Source organism: Pseudophryne corroboree, chromosome 5, assembly GCF_028390025.1.
Source record: "Pseudophryne corroboree isolate aPseCor3 chromosome 5, aPseCor3.hap2, whole genome shotgun sequence".
Classification (NCBI taxonomy): Eukaryota; Metazoa; Chordata; class Amphibia; order Anura; family Myobatrachidae; genus Pseudophryne; species Pseudophryne corroboree.
The window spans coordinates 591,282,976-591,308,576 of record NC_086448.1 but is presented as its reverse complement, the minus strand read 5'-3'; the positions used below and the strand labels follow the sequence as shown (position 1 = coordinate 591,308,576).

The 25,601-nt window shown below is 45.4% G+C and overlaps 1 protein-coding gene across 1 annotated transcript in view; it reads right to left on the bottom strand.

Annotated features, from left to right (window-relative positions):
- TMX3 (thioredoxin related transmembrane protein 3) overlaps positions 1 to 25,601 on the bottom strand; it is a 206,074-nt gene that overhangs the window by 137,422 nt on the left and 43,051 nt on the right. Inside the window, exons 3-4 of the mRNA XM_063923394.1 lie at positions 17,139 to 17,178; positions 4,138 to 4,261 (exon numbers count right to left, since the gene is read on the bottom strand). Coding sequence (XP_063779464.1) covers positions 4,138 to 4,261; positions 17,139 to 17,178 — 164 coding nt within the window. The remainder of the gene's footprint in view (positions 1 to 4,137; positions 4,262 to 17,138; positions 17,179 to 25,601) is intronic.

The following is a 25,601-nucleotide window of genomic DNA, read 5'->3' as shown; positions in this document are numbered from 1 at the left end:
CATGCGCACCCTCATGTCAGGGACAGAGGGGTCATCAGTGATATGCAAAATATCTTTTATTGCAATAATCATATTGCCATATTGAATAATTTTTGCCACCCTTGGATGTAATTTTGCATCATCGTAGTCGACACTGAAGTCAGAATCCGTGTCGGTACCAGTGTCTGCTATTTGGGATAGGGACGTTTTTGAAACCCAGAAGGGCCCTGTGACCCAGTCCGATCCGTGGATTAACTCCCTGCTTTTTCCCTGGACTCTGCTTTGTCCATTCTCTTATGTAATGAGGTCACACTTGCATTTAACATATGCCACATGTCCATCCAATCATGAGTCGGCGTTGCCGACGGAGACACATCACTCATCTGCTCCACCTCCTCCTTGGACGAGCCTTCCGCTTCAGACATACCGACACCCCCATACACACAGGGATATATCTATAAGGGGACAATTCCCCAACAAGGCCCTTTGGAGAGACAGAGAGAGAGTATGCCAGCACACACCCAGCGCCAACTAACACTGGAATAAAAACCCAGATATAGCGCTTTTTATATGTATAATAAATGTGTATACACTCACTGCGCCTTACAAATGCCCCCCCCCCCTCTTTACAGCCCTGTCACCGTGTTCAGCAGGGGAGAGTCCAGGGAGCCAGCTTCTCTGCAGCGTTCTGTGGAGAAAATGGCGCGGTTAGTGCTGAGGGATCAAGCTCCGCCCCCTCCAGCGGCAGGCTTCGGTCCCGCTCCAATATACAAAAAATGGCGGGGGATTTTTTCATTTACTGCCTCCGCAGCCTAATGTACCCTGTTGCCATTACAGAGGTTTATATTGCTGCCCAGGGTGCCCCCCCTGCGTCCTGCACCCATCAGTGCCTTCAGTGTGTGTGTAGTGTGTGGGAGCAATGGCGCGCAGCGTTACCGATGCGTGCTTACCCAAGTGAAGATCTGAAGCCTTCTGCCGCCTTGAAGTTTTCTTTTCTTCTTATACTCACCCGGCTTCTATCTTCCGGCTCTGCGAGGAGGACGGCGGCGTGGCTCTGGGACGAACGGCGGGGTGAGACCTGCGTTCCGACTCCCTCTGGAGCTAATGGTGTCAAGTAGCCTAAGAAGCAGAGCCTATCATTTAAGTAGGTCTGCTTCTCTCTCCTCAGTCCCACGAAGCAGGGAGCCTGTTGCCAGCAGTGCTCCCTGAAAATAAAAAACCTAAGAAAATTCTTTTTCAGAGAAACTCAGGAGAGCTCCCCTGTAATGCACCCTATCTCCTCTGGGCACAAAATCTAACTGAGGTCTGGAGGAGGGGCATAGAGGGAGGAGCCAGTGCACACCCATACTAAAAGTTCTTTATAGTGCCCATGTCTCCTGCGGAGCCCGTCTATACCCCATGGTCCTTACGGAGTCCCCAGCATCCTCTAGGACGTAAGAGAAATATATATATACTGCTGTCCAGGGCGCCCCCCCCCCTGCGCCCTGCACCCATGTAAAACCGCTGGTGTGTGGGAGCAATGGCGTGCAGCGCGACCGCTGCCGTTATACTGGCGGGGGTATCGTACACGGTGCCCGGGCACCGAATATGCTTTCTTGCCAGTGTAAAAGGGACCCTCAGTAACTGCTGCCCAGGGCGCTCCCCCCCAGCGCCCTGCACCCAGTGAGTGCCGTTGGTGTGTGGGAGTATGGAGCGCAGCGCTACCGCTGCGCTGTACCTCCGTTACTGAAGTCTTCTGCCATCTGAAGCCTTCTGTTCTTCTAATACTCACGCAGCTTCTTTCTTCTGGCTTCTGTGAGGGGGGTGACGGCACGGCTCCGGGAACAAGCAGCTAGGCGCACCAAGTGATCGAAGCCTCTGGAGCTAATGGTGTCTAGTAGCCTAATAAGCAGAGCCCTTGAACTAAGAAGAAGTAGGTCTGACTTCTCTCCCCTCAGTCCCACGATGCAGGGAGCCTGTAGCCAGCAGGTCTCCCTAAAAATAAAAAACCTAACATTAAAGTCTTTAGAGAAACTCTGTAGAGCTCCCCTAGTGTGTGTCCAGTCACTCCTGTGCACAGAATCTAACTGAGGTCTGGAGGAGGGGCATAGAGGGAGGAGTCAGTTCACACCCATTCAAAATCTTATAGTGTGCCCATGTCTCCTGCGGATCCCGTCTATACCCCATGGTCCTTACGGAGTCCCCAGCATCCTCTAGGACGTATGAGAAATAGTGTGTGGCTTAAAACTACTCAATTATACAGTATAGTGGTCATTCACATGCTCTCTGTATTATACGGCAGTCTAAAAAATGGACTCTCTATTACATGGCACTCCCAAAAATGGTCTCTGTAGTGTATGTTGGTCAGAAAAATGCTCTCTATAGTGTACGGCGGTCACAAAAATGCTGTCAGGCTTGTATGTTGGTCAAAACATGTCCTCAACCTGCACACACTACTGTACCCTTAACATCCCTAACCCTACACACACTACTATACCCTTACCACCCTTAACCCTGAATACACTACTTTACCTGTACCACCCCTAACCCTGCACACTACTATACCCTTAGCATCCCTAACCCTGCACACACTATTGAATCCTTACCACCCCTAACCAGCACTCACTACTCTACCCTTACCACCCCTAACCAGCACACACTATTGTATCCTTACCACCACTAACCCTTCACACACTACTATACCCTTACCACCCCTAACCCTGCACACACTACTTTACCCTTACCATCCTTAACCCTGAATACACTACTTTACCCGTACCACCCCTAACCCTGCACACACAACTATACCCTTACCATCCCTAACCCTGTATACACTACTTTACCCTTACCACCCCTAACCCTGCATACACTACTGTACCTTTACCACCCCTAACCCTGAATACACTACTTTACACTTACCACCCCTAACGCTGCACACATTACTATACCCTTACCACCCCTAACCCTGTACACTACTTTACCCTTACCACCCCTAACCCTGCACACACTACTGTACCCTTACCACCCCTAACCCTTCACACTCTACTGTACCCTTACCACCCCTAACCCTGCACACACTACTTTACAATTACCATCCCTAACCCTGCACACACTACTGTAACCTTACCACCCCTAACCCTGCACATACTACTGTACCCTTACCATCCCTAGCACTGCACACACTGCTGTTCCCTTACCAACCCTTACCCTTCACAAACTACTGTACCCTTACCACCCCTAACCCTGCACACACTACTGTACCCTTACCACCACTAACTCTGCACACACTACTGTACCCTTATCACCCTTAACCATTCACACACTACTGTACCCTTATCACCCCTAACCCTGCACACATTACTGTACCCTTATCACCACTAACTCTGCACACACTACTGTACCCTTACCACCCCTAACCCTGCACACATTACCGTACACTTACTGCCTCTATCCTGCACACACTACGGTACTCCTTTTTACTTATTTTACAAGATATTGGGCATAATTCAGAGTTGATCGCAGCAGCAATTTTGTTAGCAGTTGGGCAAAACCATGTGCACTGCAGGGGGCAGATATAACATGTGCAGAGAGAGTTAGATTTGGGTGGGGTGTGTTCAAACTGAATTCTAAATTGCAGTGTAAAAATAAAGCAGCCAGTATTTACCCTGCACAGAAACAAAATAACCCACCCAAATCTAACTCTCTCTGCAAATGTTATATCTGCCACACCTCCAGTGCACATGGTTTTCCCCAACTGCTAACAAATTTGCTGCTGCGATCAACTCTGAATTACCCCCATTGTGTGTTACATCTGAAAATATGAAACACTGTAAAAACACGTCAAGAGTAAATACTGTATTTAATGATGGGTGCAATATAGTTTGAGCCAAACAACCTAGCATATGTACTGCATGGAGATATGTCTTTTTATTCTTTCATTGTTGCTGCAAGCCTCTAAAACAATGTGTATTTCAGAAAACTGCTGAAACAAACATCTCTGTATTATACTGCTGATTTCACAGAAGAAAAAGGTGTCAGAAGAAATAACTCTTCTGTTACGGTAATACAACCCTAACATCCATTAAAGGCAGGAAGTGCAAAATGCATCTTGTAGCTTGGAATATCATTAAGTAAATGCAAGAAAAATAACTACAAAGTTAGCATTTACTCCGCGCTTACTTGAATGAATTGTTGCATCCATCTTCCCAACTCTCACTGGGGAACCGCTTTTCCTCATCTCAATGCCAACTTCGTTCCATACAGGTTCAAGTTTCTTACAGTGGCCACACCACGGTGCATAGAACTGAAAGGCATAAACATGAGAAATAAAGAGCACAAGTCATATAAAGGTAAACTCTGGAAAATAAGATTTTAAACCTACCGGTAAATCTTTTTCTCCTAGTACGTAGAGGATGCTGGGGACTCCGTAAAGACCATGGGGTATAGACGGGCTCTGCAGGAGACATGGGCACTCTAAAGACTTTAGATGGATGTGCACTATCTCCTCCCTCTATGCCCCTCCTCCAGACCTCAGTTAAAGAACTGTGCCCAGAGGAGACGGACAGTACGAGGAAAGGATTTTTGTTAATCTAAGGGCAAGATACATACCAGCCCACACCATCCACACCGTACAACTTGGAACATACGAACCAGTTAACAGTATGAAACAAAACAGCATCAGCCAGAGACTGATCAAAACTGTAACATAACCCTTATGTAAACAATAACTATATACAAGTCTTGCAGAATTTAGTCCACACTGGGACGGGCGCCCAGCATCCTCTACGGACTAGGAGAAAAAGATTTACCGGTAGGCTTAAAATCTTATTTTCTCTTACGTCCTAGAGGATGCTGGGGACTCCGTAAGGACCATGGGGATTATACCAAAACTCCAGACCGGGCAGGAGAGTGCGGATGACTCTGCAGCACCGATTGAGCAAACATGAGGTCCTCCTCAGCCAAGGTATCAAACTTGTAGAATTTAGCAAAAGTGTTTGAACCCGACCAAGTAGCCGCTCGGCAAAGTTGCAATGCCGAGACACCTCGGGCAGCCGCCCAAGAAGAGCCCACCTTCCTAGTGGAATGGGCCTTTACCGAATTTGGTACCAGCAATCCAGCCGTAGAATGAGCCTGCTGAATCGTGTTACAGATCCAGCGGGCAATAATCTGCTTAGAAGCAGGGGCGACAACCTTTTTGGCTGCATACAGGACAAACAGTGCCTCTGTTTTCCTAACCCGAGCCGTCCTGGCTACATAAACCTTTAAGGCCCCGACTACATCAAGAGACTTGGAATCCTCCAAGTCCCCCGTAGCCACAGGCACCACAATAGGTTGGTTCATATGAAACGATGAAACCACCTTAGGCAGAAATTGAGGACGAGTCCTCAACTCTGCTCTATCCACATGGAAAATCAGATAAGGGCTTTTGTGAGACAAAGCCGCCAATTCAGACACCCGCCTTGCAGACGCCAAGGCTAACAACATGACCACTTTCCAAGTGAGAAATTTCAACTCAACTGTTTGAAGAGGTTCAAACCAGTGTGACTTAAGGAACTGTAACACCACGTTAAGGTCCCATGGTGCCACTGGGGGCACAAAAGGAGGCTGGATGTTTATATTGCTCTAGAGGCTAAGACTGTAGAGCAATCTAAACATGCTTGGGATAGGCATATGAATATCCTTACAAAGAATTAAGGTTCATAAAGGGTTGAGATTACCTAAAGGATATATGAAAAAAAGGGGGCAGACTAGATGGGCCAAGTGGTTCTTATCTGCCGTCAAATTCTATGTTTCTATGTTTCTATGATGTGCAGCACTCCCTGGACTTCTGGGATAGAAGCCAATTCCTTCTGAAAGAATATTGACAGGGCCGAAATCTGTACCTTAATAGAGCCTAACTTTAGGTCCATATCCACTCCTGTCTGTAGAAAGTGGAGAAAACGGCCCAGGTGAAAATCTTCCGTAGGAGCATTCTTGGCTTCACACCAAGATACATATTTTCTCCAGATACGGTGATAATGTTTCGCCGTCACCTCCTTCCTAGCTTTTATCAGAGTAGGGATGACCTCCCCCGGAATACCTTTCCTAGCTAGGATTTGGCGTTCAACCGCCATGCCGTCAAACGTAACCACAGTAAGTCTTGGAACACGCAGGGCCCCTGCTGCAACAGGTCCTCCCTGGAAGGAAGAGGCCACGGATCTTCTGTGAGCATTTCCTGAAGATCTGAATACCAGGCCCTCCGAGGCCAATCCAGAACAATGAGTATTGTCTGGACTCTTTTTCGTCTTATGATTCTCAGTATTTTTGAGATGAGTGGAAGAGGAGGGAAGACATAGACCGATGGAAACATCCATGGTGTCACCAGGGCGTCCACCGCTACTGCCTGAGGGTCCCTTGACCTGGCACAATACCTCCGAAGCTTCTTGTTGAGGCGTGACGCCATCATGTCTATTTGAGGAAGTCCCCAAAGACTTGTTATCTCTGCAAAAACTTCTTGATGAAGTCCCCACTCTCCTGGATGGAGATCGTGTCTGCTGAGGAAGTCTGCTTCCCAGTTGTCCACTCCCGGAATGAATACCGCTGACAGCGCGCTTACGTGATTTTCCGCCCAGCGAAGAATCCTGGTGGCTTCCGCCATTGCCACTCTGCTCCTTGTCCCGCCTTGGCGGTTTACATGAGCCACGGCTGTGACATTGTCTGATTGAATCAGAACAGGTAGGTCGCGAAGAAGAGTCTCCGCTTGTCGTAGGCCGTTGTATATGGCCCTTAATTCCAACACGTTGATGTGTAGACAAGCCTCCTGGCTCGACCACAGTCCCTGAAAATTTCTTCCTTGTGTGACTGCTCCCCATCCTCAGAGGCTCGCGTCCGTGGTCACCAGAACCCAGTCTTGAATGCCGAACCTGCGACCCTCTAGAAGGTGAGCACTCTGCAGCCACCACAGGAGAGACACCCTGGCCCTGGGGGACAGGCTTATTTTCTGATGTATTTGTAGATGGGACCCCGACCATTTGTCCAGAAGGTCCCACTGATATGTCCTCGCATGGAACCTTCTGAAGGGTATGGCCTCGTAGGCCGCCACCATGTTTCCCAGTACTCGAGTGCATTGATGAACTGACACTCTTTTTGGCTTTAACAGGTCTCTGACCATGTTCTGGAGTTCCTGGGCTTTTTCCGTTGGGAGAAAAACCCTCTTCTTTTCCGTGTCCAGAATCATGCCTAAAAATGATAGCCGAGTCGTTGGAATCAACTGTGATTTTGGCAGATTTATGATCCAGCCGTGTTGCTGCAGCAGTGACACACTTTTCAGCAACTGATCTCTCGATCTCGCTTTTATCAGGAGATCGTCCAAGTATGGGATAATTGTGACTCCTTGCCTGCGTAGGAGCGCCATCATTTCCGCCATTACCTTGGTGAAAATCCTCGGGGCCGTGGACAGCCCAAACGGCAACGTCTGAAACTGGTAATGACAGTCCTGTACAGCGAATCTCAGGTACGCCTGATGAGGAGGATAAATGAGGACATGAAGGTATGCATCCTTTATGTCTAGTGACACCATAAAATCCCTGCCTTCCAGGCTGGAGATCACTGCCTGGAGAGATTCCATCTTGAATATGAACTTTTTTAGATACAGGTTTAGGGATTTTAGATTCAGAATGGGTCTGACCGAGCCATCCGGTTTCGGGACCACAAATAGAGTTGAATAGTACCCCTTCCCCTGTTGCACTAGGGGAACCTTGATAATCACTTGCTGTTGACACAGCTTTTGTATCGCAGCTAAACCTATTTCCCTCTCTGGGGGAGAGGATGGCAAAGCAGACTTGAAAAATCGTCGAGGAGGCACTTCTTCGAATTACAGTTTGTAGCCTTGGGATACAATTTCTATTGACCAAGGATCCACATCTGACAGAACCCAGATCTGGCTGAAGAGTCGAAGATGTGCCCCCACCGGCGCGGACTCCCGCAGCGGAGCCCCAGCGTCATGCGGTGGATTTTGTAGAAGCCGGGGAGGACTTCTGTTCCTGGGAACTAGACGTAACAGGCATTCTTTTCCCTCTACCCTTACCTCTGGCGAGGAAGGAAGAGCCCCGGCCCCTTCTGGACTTATGCGACCGAAAGGACTGCATCTGATATTGAGGTGTTTTCCTTTGCTGTGGGGGAACATAAGGCAAAAAAGATTTACCCGCGGTAGCTGTGGGCACCAGGTCCGCGAGGCCCTCCCCAAATAAAACCTCACCCTTGTAAGGCAAAGTTTCCATATGTCTCTTTGAATCGGCATCACCCGTCCATTGGCGGGTCCACAGGGCTCGCCTAGCAGAAATTGCCATGGCATTGGCTCTTGAACCCAACAGCCCAACGTCTCTCGCAGAGTCTCTCATATAGAACGCTGCATCTTTTATATGACAAAAGGTCAATAAAATGCTATCCTTATCTAGGGTGTCAATGTCAGATGACAAGTTATCTGCCCATGCTGCTATTGTGTTACATACCCATGCAGACGCTACTGCCGGTCTGAGCAAGGCCCCCGTATGTGTATAAATTGATTTTAAGGTAGTCTCCTGTCTGCGTTCAGCAGGATCTTTGAGGGCTGCCGTGTCTGGAGACTGTAGCTCCACCTTTTTGGACAAGCGCGCCAAAGCCTTGTCCACCCTGGGCGAGGATTCCCACCGTAACCTGTCCTGTGCGGGGAAAGGATACGCCATAAGAATTCTCTTGGGAATATGCAGTTTATTGTCTGCAGTTTCCCAAGCTTTTTCAAATAAAGCGTTCAGCTCATGAGATGGGGGAAAGGTTACCTCAGATTTCTTCTCCTTAAACATGCATACCCTCGTGTCAGGCACCGAGGGGTCCTCTGTGATATGCAAAACATCTTTTATTGCAATAATCATGTAATGAATACTTTTGGCCACCCTTGGGTGTAACCTCGCATCATCGTAGTCGACACTGGAGTCAGAATCCGTGTCGGTATCAGTGTCTGCTACCTGGGACAGGGGACGTTTATGAGACCCAGAAGGGCCTTGCGACACAGTCAAAGCCATGGATTGACTCCCTGCTTTTTCTCTGGACTCTGCTTTGTCCAATCTTTTATGTAATAAACACACATTTACATTTAAAACATTCCACATATCCATCCAATCAGGTGTCGACTGTGCCGACAGAGACACCACAATCATCTGCTCTACCTCCTCCTTAGACGAGCCTTCCGCTTCAGACATGCCGACACGCGTACCGACACCCCCACACACACTGGGATATATATATATATATATATAAAGCAACCAGGGTTGTCTGCACTCACAGTAAAATAAAATTTGCTGGGGTGTCACTCAAGTTCATTAGAGCCAGGCATCTACCTTTTTCCATGAGCATATATGTCTTTGTATAGAGTGCACTCACCAGACTGTTATTAGAGCCAGCAGGATTTTTATTCAGACATCAGGTAAACATCACACACCGACGTTTCGGTCCTATCTGGACCTTCTTCAAGGTTTAACGGTCACCAACATGACTTATCTATATATAGCCATCACCTTAATTATATTCTAATAAAAACAGACATGGAACATATATGACATGGACATACACATACAAACATATTATAACAACAATCCTACCTATTCAGATCCCTTCATGTCCCCACATGATCCGTGTATTATCCATCCCGTATATTCAAGTAATGAAGTGGATATTCACTTATTCCCGCTGTGCCGCCAGACAGTATGAACCGCACGCCGGCGGGAGCGGAAGCGACCACATCTCTCCTGAAACGCAACCACGTGATCCCGACATGTGGTGCCCACATGTGTCCAATCACTGCGACACTATGCATCATATGTGTTACGTGCGTCATCACGCGCGACGCCTATACTCTCGTGAGGCATCCGCGTCATCACAAATTCTTTCAATGTATGCAGGGTACGCTGCCTAGCAACGTAGTTACCTAGGAAACCCTCGTTATGCATCTGTGCCCGTCAAGTTTACACATGTCGTAGGAGCATTACATTTACGTGGGGTAATCCTTATGTATCCCCACATGACAAATAATGGACATGGTGTGTGATGTTTACCTGATGTCTGAATAAAAATCCTGCTGGCTCTAATAACAGTCTGGTGAGTGCACTCTATACAAAGACATATATATATATATATATATATTCAGCAGGGGAGAGTCCGGGGAGCAGCTTCTCTGCAGCATGCTGTGGAGAAAATGGCGCTGGTTAGTGCTGGAGGATCAAGCTCCGCCCCCTCAACGGCGGGCTTCGGTCCCACTCAAATTCTTTATACTGGCGGGGGTTTATTTAATATAATGCCTCCGCAGTATATATATGTCAGCCAGTGTCCCTTGAGGTTTATTATTGCTCCCCAGGGCGCCCCCCCTGCGCCCTGCACCCATACCGTGCAGTCAGTGTGTGTGAATGTGGGAGCAATGGCGCGCAGCGTTACCGCTGCGCGGTACCTCAGTGAAGATCTGAAGTCTTCTGCCGCCTTTGAAGTCTTCTTTCTTCTTATACTCACCCGGCTTCTATCTTCCAGCTCTGTGAGGAGGACGGCGGCGCGGCTCCGGGACGAACAGCAAGGATGAGACCTGCGTTCCAACCCTCTGGAGCTAATGGTGTCCAGTAGCCTAAGAAGCAGAGCCTATCTGTATCTTCTCTCCCCTCAGTCCCACGATGCAGGGAGCCTGTTGCCAGCAGTGCTCACTGAAAATAAAAAACCTAACAAAAGTCTTTTTCAGAGAAACTCAGGAGAGCTCCCCTGCAGTGCATCCAGTCTCCTCTGGGCACAGGATCTAACTGAGGTCTGGAGGAGGGGCATAGAGGGAGGAGCCAGTGCACACCCATCTAAAGTCTTTAGAGTGCCCATGTCTCCTGCGGAGCCAGTCTATACCCCATGGTCCTTACGGAGTCCCCAGCATCCTCTAGGACGTAAGAGAAAAAGTATTGTAAATTGCCGTACAAATCTTCATTTTTGTTTTATTTTTACCCTACACCTATTTTTATATTTCTGTCACCGTGTTATCATCATTTTTTATATCCTTCACACAAAAGTGTATTAAAATGTTTTACTGTTACTCTCACTATAACACTGTTTCTAAATTGTAATCTAGCTTTTGTAGTCTACTTTTTACATGTCAACCTTTAGACCCTGTGGACCATGGCATCCAATATTGGTCAACTTATTGACTGTAGCCCTTTCTAGTGTAGATTTATAGAACAGATGACTGGATGCACTGGAAGACCAGCCAGAGTATATGAACACTACTAGTAAGTAACACATATTTTAGTTAAGTATACTAAAAACCACCCAATACTTGATGTAACATGTAGGTATTAGTCCTCTTTAATCCCACAGTGTCTTAATAATATTTAATGTAACTCAAGATAACTATTTTTTTTTTAATTTCAGTTAAATGCAACTCTTGACTGGCATAAGCTTTGTCCAGTGATAAACGATATGGAGAATTCGGAATTAACATAGTATGTAGTGGAAGTGTATTAGGTTAGCATACACACATCTCCAAGCAGCCGCTCGATATGTCAGGATGCCCTAAGTCTGCAGGCATTTAAATTTACCCACCTAGCTGCGATGTCAGTCCCCGCAGACAATGTACGGGCAGTCAGCTGATCACTCGTACACACAGCCAGACATTTAAGATATATCGCCATCAGCAGTGCTGCAGTTCCGTCACAATATGTTTGTGAACAACGTCGCACATAGATATACAAGTGTCACATATCAAACTAATCTCCTGATGCTTCCTAGTCGCATCACATTGCGACTCAGACACATTTTCAGAAAATAAGACGCCTGAAGATAGCAGAATCTCACAGGACCTGGCGTGCTAAGAGAAGCTGTTTTGCGCAACTGCAGCAAAGATGTATGAGGACGCATCTATAAGTGTCGGATTCTAAAACCCAGTGCTTCAGATTGATTTTATGCACTCAATTTAAAACGGCAATGATTTTAATAGCAGAACACAGCATTGCCCTTTTAAGTTTCGACATAAACACAATCGGATTATATAAACCCCTTGGAGTTTGTTTTCACATATAGGTAATTGATAAGCTACTGGTCTAGAAAATCCCACAAAGCCACTATGAAAGACAAAGGAGTTGGGACATAAGAAACTTAAGTAGGAAGGGACCTCACGCAGGACCCAGGACCAATCCTGAGAATATGCATCTGCCAATGCTCAGAACCCAAAACAACAGATTTGTAAGTAAACCATTGGGTTTGCGTACAAATCCAAATCAGACCCACCGACTGCTGATTGATATGGTGCCCATATTTTCGCACATGCCAGCCACTATTACATTTAGCAAATAATTAGTAATTGTACACCTAAATATTAACTAGATGATTCATCGCGCACTACGGGCACTCTTCACACCGTCCTCAGAGGCTACGCCCCCTTAACCCTTGCACGCCCTTAGGGCGTGCAATATTTTTATTACATGGAGTATTACCTCCAATCATAATTGTGTGAGTGGTTAAATATTGCACGGACAAAGGGAGTGCGATAGTTAAGGGTTCGCAGCCCCTTGCCATGGCGTGAACAGCACACGCAGGGCCAGTTGAATCACCTAGTAGGTGCTGTGGTTGGGGAAGTGGCAGGTGCGGGGAGACTCGGATGGGAGACGGGGTCCAGGGGTGCCACAGGGGGGAGGGGCCGGTGCGGTGGTGCAGTGGGGGGGTAGCGGGTGCGATGGTGCCGCGGGTGGGGGTCCGATGTCACCGCAGGTGGGGGAGGAGCAGTTGTGGGGGTGCCGCGGGTGGAGGAGGGGTGGTAGCGGGGGTGCTGCAGGTGGGGGAGGGGGACCGAAGCTATCGCGGGTGGTGGAGGGGGAGTGTGGGGGTGCCGCGGATGGGGCCCAGAGGTAGTGCGAATTGGGGAGGGGCGGGTAATGGTTTTCCTGCTTCTCCTCCTGGAAGCAGCTAAGCTGCTGTCCTCCCTTTGGCAGTGGCTCTCCCAGAGACTTGCACAGCAGCCAAGCAGCCAGTCACTATTGTTAGCGCCGGTGTCCCAACGCACCGCATTACAGGGAAGAAGATGCACTCAAACTATAGCTCCCAGCAGCCCTTAGCGCCGGAATGCTTTGGCGCTAAGGGCTGCTGGGAGCTGTAGTTTATTTAGTACGTCTACTTTCCTGTAATGTGGCGCGTTGAGACACCGGCGCTAACAATAGTGACTGGCTGGCAGAACTGACTGACTCGCTGAATAAAGGTAAAAGGTGAGAGTGCTGTGCGGTATCAGTGACACGGCACACCCACTGCACTGCACAGCACTGTCACATTTTACATTAATTCAGCGTCCAGACATTACCCTCCGCGATATCACCCACACTATCTGTTACATTAGCCATCTCGGGGCTTCCAGGCCGGCAGCCCAGGTGCTGTATTGCGGAGTCAGGGCCTCCGGGGATCTGGGCACGGCTGTAGCGGGGAGGCATTTCTGCGACATCACGTGCAGAGGAGGCTCTGGGGCTCAGAGTATGCGGCACATGGAGGGCTATGAAAGCCTTCCGCTCATACTTGCCTACTCTCCCGGAAAGTCCGTGAGGCTCCCAAAAATCGTGTGGCACTCCTGGCCTCCCAGGGAAATGGGCAAGTCTCCCTCATGGCGCTTACCCCCCGGCGCACTCCACCTTTGCCGCATGACACAGTCACAGCGGCATCCCATCAAAAAAAAGGGGGCGGGGAAATGATGCAATTCGTGTTAAATTGCGTCATTGTAGCCCCACCCCCTGCTTTGCAATGCCGGTAATGCGGGCATTGTAAAGCGGGGGGCAGGGCTACGATGACACAATCGAATCATCACACCTCCATACAGCATCCTCCACGCCCCCTCCTATATAAATAGGCTGTATGTAGGCATGCATGCTTCAGCTGCGCCGCTTTCACACACGTCTATGCAGGTGGCCGCAGCAGCTTTTGTTCCACCTGTACCGCGGCTAGGCAGTGGGGATTGTTGATGTCGGAGGGGGCAGGCGGACTGGCAGCAGGACTTAGGATGCTGCAGTAAAAGGTTTTTTTCCCCCCTATCTACAGCGCAGAGGCTTGCTGCAGACGCAGTGGCATACCCTCCAGCTGTACCTTATTGGCATTAGCAGGTATAGTACCTTTTTTATATGGTCTGTACCAATTTTTGGCTCTCCAAACTTCCATTGAAAGTATAGGAAAAGGAGCGTGGCCATGCCACTTCACCAACGGCCACGCCCCCTTTTCGAATTTGTACCGATTTTAATGTGTACATTGGCCCTCATTCCGAGTTGATCGCTCGCAAGCTGCTTTTAGCAGCAGTGCACACGCTAAGCCGCCGCCCTCTGGGAGTGTATCTTAGCTTAGCTGAAGTGCGAACGAAAGAGTTGCAGAATTGCTACTAAAAAATGTCATGCAGTTTCTGAGTAGCTCCAGACCTACTCCTATCTTGCGATGACTGCAGTCAGTTTAGTTCCTGGTTTGACGTCACAAACACGCCCTGCGTTCGGCCAGCCACTCCCCCGTTTCTCCAGTCACTCCTGCGTTTTTGCCTGGTACGCCTGCGTTTTTTAGCACACTCCCTGAAAACGCAGAGTTGCCGCCCAGAAACACCCACTTCCTGTCAATCATACTACGAACACTGGAGCTTCTGTAAAACTGCAAACTTTTGTGTGAAAGTACTTAGCGCATGCGCGATGCGTACCATGCGCATAAATGCAGTTTTTTCACCTGATCGCTGCGCTGCGAAAAACAGCAGCGAGCGATCAACTCGGAATGAGAGCCATTGTTGGAGGGTATTTTGCTGCAGATGCAGTGGGCCTATTTTGAGGTGTGGACCTGGAGCTGCAGCTCCATCAGCCCCATTGTTAATCCTGCTCTGGGAACACACGGCCGCCAAATGGCAGAGCCTCCCATTGGATGTAACCTTTGTTGGAGGGCGTTTCTCACCCAATTAGCTGTGGACTGGGTGCGATAGGCCTGCTGTTAACCCAATGAGAGCTCCTAGCCACGCCCAGCGTTATACACACAGGCACAGATCTGGCCTATTATATAGGAGATAAATACGTCACGTGTAATGTTTCACTTGGAAGAGTTTGTGATAACTTACTTTTCTTTCTAGATTAAGAGAATGGCACTATTGCATATAATTATACTAAAAGCAAGTTTCTATAATAAGTGATATTAAGAAACAGACAACCAAAGATTACGGTTTGTGAGGGAGGGAATAAAACAATACAAAAACAAATAACACAGGAAAAGCAATCTAAAGCATAACGACTTAAGTAACATCAATGTTGATTGGTTTAATAAAGCAATTTAATTACCTTTACTACTATGAAAAAAAACTACTGACAGATTGCATTTTATCAGTCTGGTCTCAAAAAAAAAAAAAAATCTTCTTGGTATAGCTTAGCAGTAATCAAACCAGGATCCATACATAATAAGTGGCTCAACGACAGCTGGCTATTTCAGAAAAACAATTGTTTGATCAATTTTAGATTTAAAACATGAATAAATGTTTAACAACAGAATAAATGAAACTCTGCTCAATGCCCATAGTGTATACAGTCATTAAAGGATTTAAAGCACATTGGCAATAATTGCCAACTTGTGTAAAATGTGATGCATGAAAAGCAAACTACAAAGCCGTAAAATATACAGTTTTCTACCAGACTTGTGTTTCATTTTATAGCATTTTTTTTCCCTTTACATCTACATAGTTAAAAATAATCTACATGTATTGCGCCAAGTTTGTATTCTACTAGATAGAGGCACAGGCACACTAGGGTCCAATAATTATGAGAAATTGTCAATATAACATGAGGGTGAGTTGATATAGAGCAGTGTTTCACAAACATTCTTGACTCACGGCGCCCTACAGTATTAGCATTTTTTTCACGCCACCCCTAGGATAAATGTTTTTTTATTGATAACTTTGGAAAAGAAAAAAAAGATGAAGTCAACTGTGTAAACCTGGCACCCGTCAGTTGTGGTGTACAGCTGTACTTCTGATTGTCCACATGTTTATGATTGGCAGCCACCGGCACTGGTTTTGCCTATCACTTTGACCATAAATAATTTGATTTGGTCCTGGACCACCAATCCGAGGCCTCCCTGCAAGATCCTCACTTCACCCCAGGGTGCCTTGGCACACAGTTTGGAACCACTGGTGTAGAATGAAAGAGTAGACAAGGCTATTAAATTAAAGAGGCCTCAAATTACCCTAAAATCAAATTTCTTCTACTTTTTTTATTGCATTTTGTATTTAAATTTATTTTTATTACTAAACAAAATTATTTAGCTTATTACTTTAACAAAAAAGAATGCACAAATCAGCCATTTGATACCTTGTAAGAACCTTTAGCACTTCCTCTACGCCCACTAACTATATTGTTCTATCTCAATTGTCACTTTTTGGGATCCAAGGCAGCTTCCCCACGTTTTCATGTACTTCTCCCAGGTGGCATTCTTCAGAGAATCCGCACACCCTCGCTGTGAGTACCGCAAATTGGCATTTCTCAGGTGCGCGCATTCATCCAACGCATGTGAGGTTAATGATGCGAGTATGTAAATGCACATAACTGGAGCGGGCCCTATATGTTTTCATTAACTGTTCTGATGTTTTCAACATTATTTAATGATTCTATTTACTATCCAGTAAACATCATCTTCAGGCATAGATTGCTATTTCCTGTTAAAATTAAATGTAAAGGTTTTCATAATTTAGGTTTAGTTTTTTTTAAAGTGTATACATGTGAAATTGATTTATTATTATTGATTTATCTTGTTTAAGCACATCTGCAACAATACTTATTCTTATTTATTTATTCATATTATTTTCAATAAAATACCATTACAAGTATTCACCAAATAATCCAACATAAGAAAAGTAAAGTAAAGCTGGAGCGTCGGGGATTCGTTCCAACATCCTCGTCAGCCCAGATTGCCCGTACACACTGGGGTCACTTTAACGGAGGACGGAATCATATGTTCCGTCCTTCATTAGCATACTGCAAGATGCTAGCGATATCATCAGGTTTGATGTGAAGCTAGCGACTGTGGGCACATACATATCAGACATACACACTGCCCAATATGCGCCGAACTGAGCGATATGTCATCTGATCCGACGGATCGAATTGACATATCAATCGCTCATTGCGTACCCAGCTTTAGAAGAGGAGAAATATCAGACTTACATCGACGAGCCAGATGTCATCTTGTCTAGTATCTTTAAATCTAGAAGAAAAAAACAAACAATAAAGCAAAATATTAGGTGGTTTTATTTATATACGGCTATATTTATAGTGCACACATATTACACTGCCTTTATTGACAATATTTCATCAATTCACATCAATTACTTAGTACAGTAAATACTGTATGTTTACATTAATGTGTAATACGTACAAGTATTGCACACATTTATACTGAATGTAAATGGTCACACAGATAAAACTTAATTTCCTAATTTTTTTTACAAAAACCAAACCTATGACATACAACCGAAAAAGTAAATGACATCAAAATGTCTTCTATTCATCAGCAGGTGTAAACAAAATGTCTAAATATGAATGATAATGTTAATAACGTCAAGTCAAATGATCAGTTAACAGTTCTCATAAATGTTGTAATTCTCCTTTTGTCTTCAGAGGACTCTAACCAGGAATAATTAAAGAATACTTGTAAGATAGTTTGTATGTCAATATGCAGCATGTGTGTCAGAAAAACTCATTGAATGTATACCATGCAATATATTCTGTACATAATATTAGGCTCTTAGACAAAAAGTCACCATAGTAACTCCTCACAAACCTGCATGGATCTATGGACTCATTAATTCCAAGCATTTAGATATTCTTCGTACGTTTTCAACATTGTGGAACACCATTACTACACTCATTGGTGGTCATTCCGAGTTGATCGCTCGCTGCCGATTTTCGAAGTGCAGCGATCAAGTGAAAAAACAGCAAAAATGCGCATGCGCATGGTACGCAGCGTGCATGCACTAAGTACTTTCACACAAAACTTTGTAGATTTACACAAGCTCGAGCGACGTTTTTTCATCGCTCAAGTGATCGTAGTGTGATTGACAGGAAGTGGGTGTTTCTGGGCGGAAACTGGCCATTTTCAGGGAGTGTGCTAAAAAACGCAGGCGTGCCAAGTAAAAACGCAGGAGTGGCTGGAGAAACGGGGGAGTGGCTGGCCGAACGCAGGGCGTGTTTGTGACGTCAAACCAGGAACTGAACGGACTGAGGTGATCGCAGTCTAGGAGTAGGTCTGGAGCTACTCAAACTGCAGGGAATTATTTAGTAGCAGTTCTGCTAATCTTTCGTTCGCACTTCAACTAAGCTAAGATACACTCCCAGAGGGCGGCGGCCTAGCGTTTGCAATGCTGCTAAAAGCAGCTAGCGAGCGAACAACTCGGAATGAGGGCCATTGTGAGGTATTAGAAGATTGGGGTTTTCAACTGGGTGACAGCAGCTCTGGCTGCAATAATTTTAATTGAGATCTATAATGCTGAAGGCAGTCGGGGCACTAAATTCTGGAAACCAATTCTTACAGTTGGCACAAGCCTACTGTGGTGGAATAATCAGATGTGTAAATAGGGTGCAGCCAGGGACAATAAGCTGAGAGTTGGTGCCTCATTATAATGTGTTTGGCACAGGCATTGTAATAGGTTGGTCATTTAAATGATAGAACATTTGATATTTTGAGCAATCATTTGTTGGTCATGGTTAGGAAGTATGTTATTATCTGCTAAAGTGCATAACTTTTTGCTCTGAATACTAAATGATGGTACATTTTTAGAGACCTGAAATAAAATATACAATCAGAGTGCTATCAATTTTAACCACTTAATTAAATGACTTCCTGGAGCATACTGATTAATAGAATTAATTAGTATATATTCCTCATGTAACTGTTCACTACTTTTGACAGCATTGTCACATGGATATTAAATCTATGGCCGCAAAACTAACACAGAACATAAATAATGAGCATAACGTGGTTTCTAATCAGTAAATATAATGACATTTTAAACAACCTTATAAATTAGAAACAAACTAAAGGGCCCTACAAATTTACTGATTACACTGAAAGATATGAACGATCTTGTGCATTAATGAACGAGAAAGTATTTATATCTTTCAGTGTGTAGGCACCAACGATGAACGATGCATCGTTGGTGCCACCTCATTTATGCATGCAAGCTACGGGGCTGGGGGAGTGAAAAAAACTTCACTCCCCCATCTAACCCCCCCTTCCCTGCCGTCGCACCTCGGCGATTAGTCGGCCAGTGTGTAGGGCCCTTAAGAAATACCAAAAGCTACTTCATTTATGGTTGACAAATTTATTGACATATACCATTATTATAATACATTAGCAAGTTCTATATAATTAAGCTGTAATAGAATAATTCAGAATCTGACAGAAAATACATATGGGTTTTATACATTCTTATGCAGGCATCACACTGGACAGCTTGAACTAAAAACTCAACTTCCCTAACCCCAACACAGGGACGGATCTAGACTTTTCTTTTAGGGGGGGGCGGTTTACTGTTTAATCTTGACTCCTCCCCTCTCTAGTCCCAACTCCTCCCATCTGCAATCCTAACTCCTCCTCTCTCAATTCCTGAAAAACAACTTTTTGAGTGAGACCGAGATAGTGCTTTGTGATTGTTCTATGTACATGTTACTGTGCTGTGGGGTAATTGTATTTATTAGCCCTAGTACCCACACACCTGCAAGTGAGGGGCATATGCTCTATAACCCTTGCTCTCCTGGCTCTTCTGTGCTGCTGTGGTATAGGCTGCAGGACAGCGTTCTGCCTCAGGCTCTCCCTGGAGAGCTCTCTTCAGCTCAAAAGTGGGTGTGGCTATGACTGTGTTAGGGGGGGCGGTCACCCCCTTCGCCCCCCCCCTAAATCCGGCCCTGCCCCAACAAGCATAAATGTTGTGTTCCCATACCCAATAAGCTTTATGGATATACTAGTTTTGTTTTTACCTGTCAATTGCCATGTAGCTAGTTATATAATATAATACAGCTTATGTCCTCATACATCTTTGCTGCGTCACGCCAAACAGCGCCTCTTGGCACACTAGGTCGCGTGAGTCTACCAGCATTGGGCATCTTTTTTGCTGAAAATGTGTCTTAGTTGCAGAGTGTGACTAGGATGCACGAGGAGACTGTGTAAATTAATTTGATAGATGACACTTGTATAGGCGGCTCACTCACACCAGGCATCTCACATCGCATGGTGTGCTGAGGATAGATGAATGAGGACACATCTGTAGATGTGAACAAAACGCTATATTCATTCTGAATTATGCATGGGGTCAACCCATATAGAATGGTTTGTTTCAGGCTGAGGGACAGGTTACTGTATAGCAGGCCTGGCCAACCTGTGGCTCTCCAGCTGTTGTGAAACTACAAGTCCCAGTATGCCCTGCCACAGTTTTGCTATTAGGGAATACTAAAACTGTGCAAATGCATGCATGGGTCTGTAGTTTCACAACAGTTGGCGAGCCACAGGTTGGCCAGGCCTGGTGTATAGACATATGTGTACCCAACTACCTCTCTGTCATCTCCTCCTGTATTGTTCATTCTAGCACCCTGCACCTTTCAAAACCTGTGCAGCACCTCTTTACTGCCAGGGGTGTTGCTCAATGCTCTGGTGCTTCAAGCATACTTTGGTCTGTATCTCAGTGCTGAGATACAGACCACAGGGTGAATGAAGCACCAGAGCAGAGAGCGACACACCAAGCAGGAAAGAGGAACTGCACAGATTTTGATAGATGCAGGGTGCTAGAATGAACAATATCCTGGATGCCTGAGCATTCGCTAAAGCTTCCCCTTTAACAGAGTCTTCACCATAACACCCCCCCCAAACCCAAATCTATCACTGTTGACAACACCATCATATTCCCTGTTACCCAACTCTCTGCTGCCTAGGTGTCATCATTCACTGGACCCTCTCCTCTGATCCCCATACTCAATCTCTGGCTCAACCGATTATCCACTCATTAGTCATTTCTCAGACCGACTACTACAACCTTCTCCTTACTGGCCCCCCACGTTCCCATTTTGCCCCTCTCCAAGCTGTTCTCAAAGTTGCAGCTAGACCCTGGATACTGCATCTCATGCTCAAATCCAAGATTTTGTTCATTTGGCCCCCTTTCACTGGAACAAACTCCCTCGCTCTATCAGGCTCTCCCTGGCACTAAAAACCCATTATAGTTTACCCTTCTACCACTTACCATTGTCACCAGGTCACCCACCCCACTCTCCGACCTTGGCCATCTTTATCTCGCTTACTTCCTGTGCTCAGGTCTCCATCTACATGCGCACACCTCATGTTATCAGTCTGTCTCACACCTCGTGTACTCACAGCCCTCTTCTCTACCACTTCAATATCAGCTTTCACCTACTGAATTGCCACTTACCGCAGAATTCTTCTTGCTCGTAGCCGTTCGTCACTTCCTGCAGCGGCTAGTTGTGCCATCACTACTGGAGACAGGTTCTACCCTTCGCCAATTACTCCCTCGCTCACCTTGCTTTCCAGCTGTATTGTGTTCTGAGAATTGTGTTTCTAATTGTTACTTGTGTTCGGATTGTGTTTTAGTTACTGTAATGTAATGTTCTACTGTTGATGTATGTTCGGCGCCGTGGACAACTTGTGGTACCGTATTATAATAATAATAATAATAATAATAATAATATGTGTGAACCAGAAAGTTGTGACAATAGGTGTTGATTGGTAATAATATTTATCTGGAGTTCTTTTTTAAATTAAAACAGTGCAGATCCCATTAGAGACCGTACGCTGCCTTTCAAGCAGTAGACTGTAATCTTCCAGCAAATGAATACAGGAGAACATGGAATCACCAGTGAGAATTCAGGGTGGAAATCTGTCATTCTACAAAATGAAAGCCACATCGCCTACTGCTACTTTACACATGCAAAAGGGAACGCTAGTTGTATGAAAGCAATTTTGATGTTTTGTGAAGTTATAAAAACAGCTTGGAAATTCATCACCCTTATTGCAACACAAAATCCCTAGTGTACTCCTTTAAGTCCCAAGCATCCCCTTAACTGCCTGACAAAACTGGTCAATGCTGTTTTGATTATGGCATAGAGTTACGTCATTTTCTATGGGATGCTTGCATGACTGGAACAATGGTAATGTAAAAATAAACTTGTCCACTGTGTATGTTGTGCTTTCAGCATTTTGTTCATATTCACTACTCCAGTAAACTGGATTACAGCCCACACTGCACCAGCATTCAGCACGCTTCATTGACTCCGTTATCTGATGGCTATTCAGTGAACCATATATTTATAAATCCCACTGTGAAAAGACTTTCAGTGCATGGATAGAATCTTATTGCAGTACTTAGCACATTCAGCAACTGAAACTTTAGATAGTGGATAGAGATATGCTGAAAGCAGAAGTAAATTACACAAAGTATTGTGGACACAAGTCATTATCTATAGTAATTACTTCTATATGAAAAACTAATTTCTGGCATTATGTGTAGTTTGTGAAAAATTAAATGATGAGTGATTTCCCATCTCACAGAAAACACTGCATGCTTTTAACAGATTATCCTAAGGAAGTCTAGGTACTGTAGCTGGTCCTCCAAAACTGAGATTTTTGCTAAGAGTAGTCTGCACAGGGGTCTGTGACCATGGTCCGGCTCCTGCCGCACCAAACAAAAAACTGATTTGACTGAGTCGGTGGGCGGGATTATATGGATGAGCCCGTTGCATCCTGGGAGGCCAGAAAGCTTGTGATCGTTTGGTGCCAATCCGTTGTCGCTCCATCATATTCCAATGTTATCCTGTTGATAACGTGTGGACCCTGCTGGAGAAACTGGCAGTTTTCAACAGAAATAGGTCGAATTTGCATTTCACCTATTCAATGACAGTGTAATTTTTCCGACTGCCGAAAAAAATTGATAGTGGCAGGTAAGGGGGGAGGAGTGATTGACTTCCAATTTGCTGCAATTTGGCACTTAGCAGTATTGAGTATATGGGTGATCAGTTTATGTGTAGGTCGTGGGAGGTGGGCAATTGGTCTAGCTAAAAGGGAATATAGAGGGGAAGGGGGCATAACAAAATCAGTAATATTTTTAATTAACGTATGTATTTCCTTCCAATGACAAAGACATGTCCACCATGTGTAAAAAAGTCCCCGTTTATTATTATATTTACACACCTATGCCCTCCTATTTGTACTGTTCCTTTTCTGTTCTGTACAGTCACATATACTGAAAAGCAATAAACAAATAAAATAGAAAAAAAAATCATCACACAAGTATAGAGTACATTTTTTCAAGCTTTTCATCACGATGTAGCATTTCTGCACTGCACATATTGAGAGATCTAAATTGTCTATTTTTTAAAAGGTAATCACAATATCTTTAACTGTCGGTTAGATAAAACCTCTAACAGTGCAAATAACACGTACCTGTTTTGTCCTATATAAGCAGTTTGAAAACACAAAATATAGTTATTTGACCTAGTAAGTTCAAATCCACTGACATCAACATGATATAGCAGTGGGTGGCAAATCTATACAGATGACTGCGTACACACAACTCCCTACAGATGAAGGCAAGGTCATTGGCGTTATCTGTTAAATACCAACTGGAGCAGAGTATAAAAAACAATAAATAAATATAATGTAGGGGTTACACAATACACTGCTCTAAAATGTGTAAAGATGTATTGCACACTGGTGTTTTGTGCATATATGTGGAATCTGAAGATTTGTGCAACCATAAAGGCAGTATCATATTAGCCACGGTAAGACATTGGGCGTTTTTCTCACCAATTTTATGTATTGATTCCGCAGTTTACGCAGAATCAGTGGGTTTCTGTTCCCCATGCTGCAGAAATTTTAGCCGCCAATTGGCCCATAAGTCTGCAAATTCAATGTGGTAACTCTAAATCAAACCATTCATGCCTAAAAAAATAGGAAAAAAGCAGCTAGAGTACATACAAGAGGGTCATATGGTTGCTTTATATGTACCATTCCTTACATTAATGATCTAGCATAAGATAAATTGCTTACACGAATGCATACCATATTCAATTAAGTGTGGGATTTTGCCGGCAAAAAATCCACAATCCTCAAGCCTAATTTTGAGTTGCCGCTCCTGATACACGCAGTATTCAATTTAAAAAGAGCAGTAGCAATTTTTTTATGCGAGCGGAATTAGATGGGAGGAAATGGAATTAAGAGAGTAAAAAATAAACATGCAGCCCCGCAGGCTGCCAATGCTGTGCAGGGTTAGGGGTGGTGTAGTGTATTGTAGTGCAGTGTGAGTGGTAGTGTAGTGTATGCAGGGATGGGTTGCACTGTGAGTGGTAGTGTAGTGTATTGCAGTATGCAGGGTGAGTGGTAGTGTAGTGCAGTGTATATGGTAAGGGGATGCTGGGTGAGCAGTAGGGTAGTGCAGTTTGTGCAGTGAGGGGGTGCAGGGTGAGTGGTAATGTAGCAGAGTAGTGTATGCAGTGATGAAGTGCAGGGTGAGCGGTAGTGTATTGTATGTGGTGAGGGGGTGCATTGTGAGCAGTAGTGTAGTGCAGTGTATGTAGGGAGTATGTGCAGGGTGAGAGGTAGTACCTGTGCCCAGTACTTGGAAGCACTGCTGTTTATGACGCTGAGGAGAAGAGATGACTTCGGGAAGCGGAGGAGGGAGGCAGCACTGCAGAATGTGAGTATTTCTGAACTAATTAAGCTAATTGGAAACTTCCAATTGCTTAATTAGTCATTAGGGGAGTGTCCAAAGGGTTCCAAAGCAAGTCCCGGAAAAAAAACCCACACCCAATTGAGGGGAAGATTTATTAAGCTCGGTGAAGTGATAAAGTGGACGGTGATAACGGACCAGCCAATCAGATCCTAACTACCATGTCACAGACTGGGTTTGAAGTTCCTCATCAGCCAGGGTATCAAACTTGTAGAATTTTGCAAAAGTGTTCGAACCCGACCAAGTAACTGCTCGGCAAAGCTGTAAAGCCGAGACGCCTCGGGCAGCCGCCCAATAAGAGCCCACCTTCCTAGTGGAATGGGCCTTTACCGAATTTGGTAACGGCAATCCAGCCGTAGAATGAGCCTGCTGAATCGTGTTACAGATCCAGCGAGCAATAGTCTGCTTAGAAGTAGGAGCGCCAACCTTGTTGGCTGCATACAGGACAAACAGTGCCTCTGTTTTCCTAATCCGAGCCGTCCTGGCTACATACATTTTTAAGGCCCTGACTACATCAAGGGACTTGGAATCCTCCAAGTCTCCTGTAGCCACAGGCACCACAATAGGCTGGTTCATATGAAAGGATGACACCACCTTAGGCAAAAATTGAGGACGAGTCCTCAACTCAGCTCTACCCACACGGAAGATGAGATAGGGGCTATTATGAGACAAGGCCGCTAATTCGGACACCTGCCTTGCAGATGCCAAGGCCAACAACATGACCACCTTCCAAGTGAGAAATTTTAATTCAACTGTTTGAAGAGGCTCAAACCAGTGAGATTTTAGGAACTGTAACACCACGTAAAGGTCCCAAGGTGCCTCTGTGGGCACAAAAGGAGGCTGGATGTGCAGCACTCCCTTTACAAAAGTCTGGACTTCTGGGAGAGAAGCCAATTCCTTC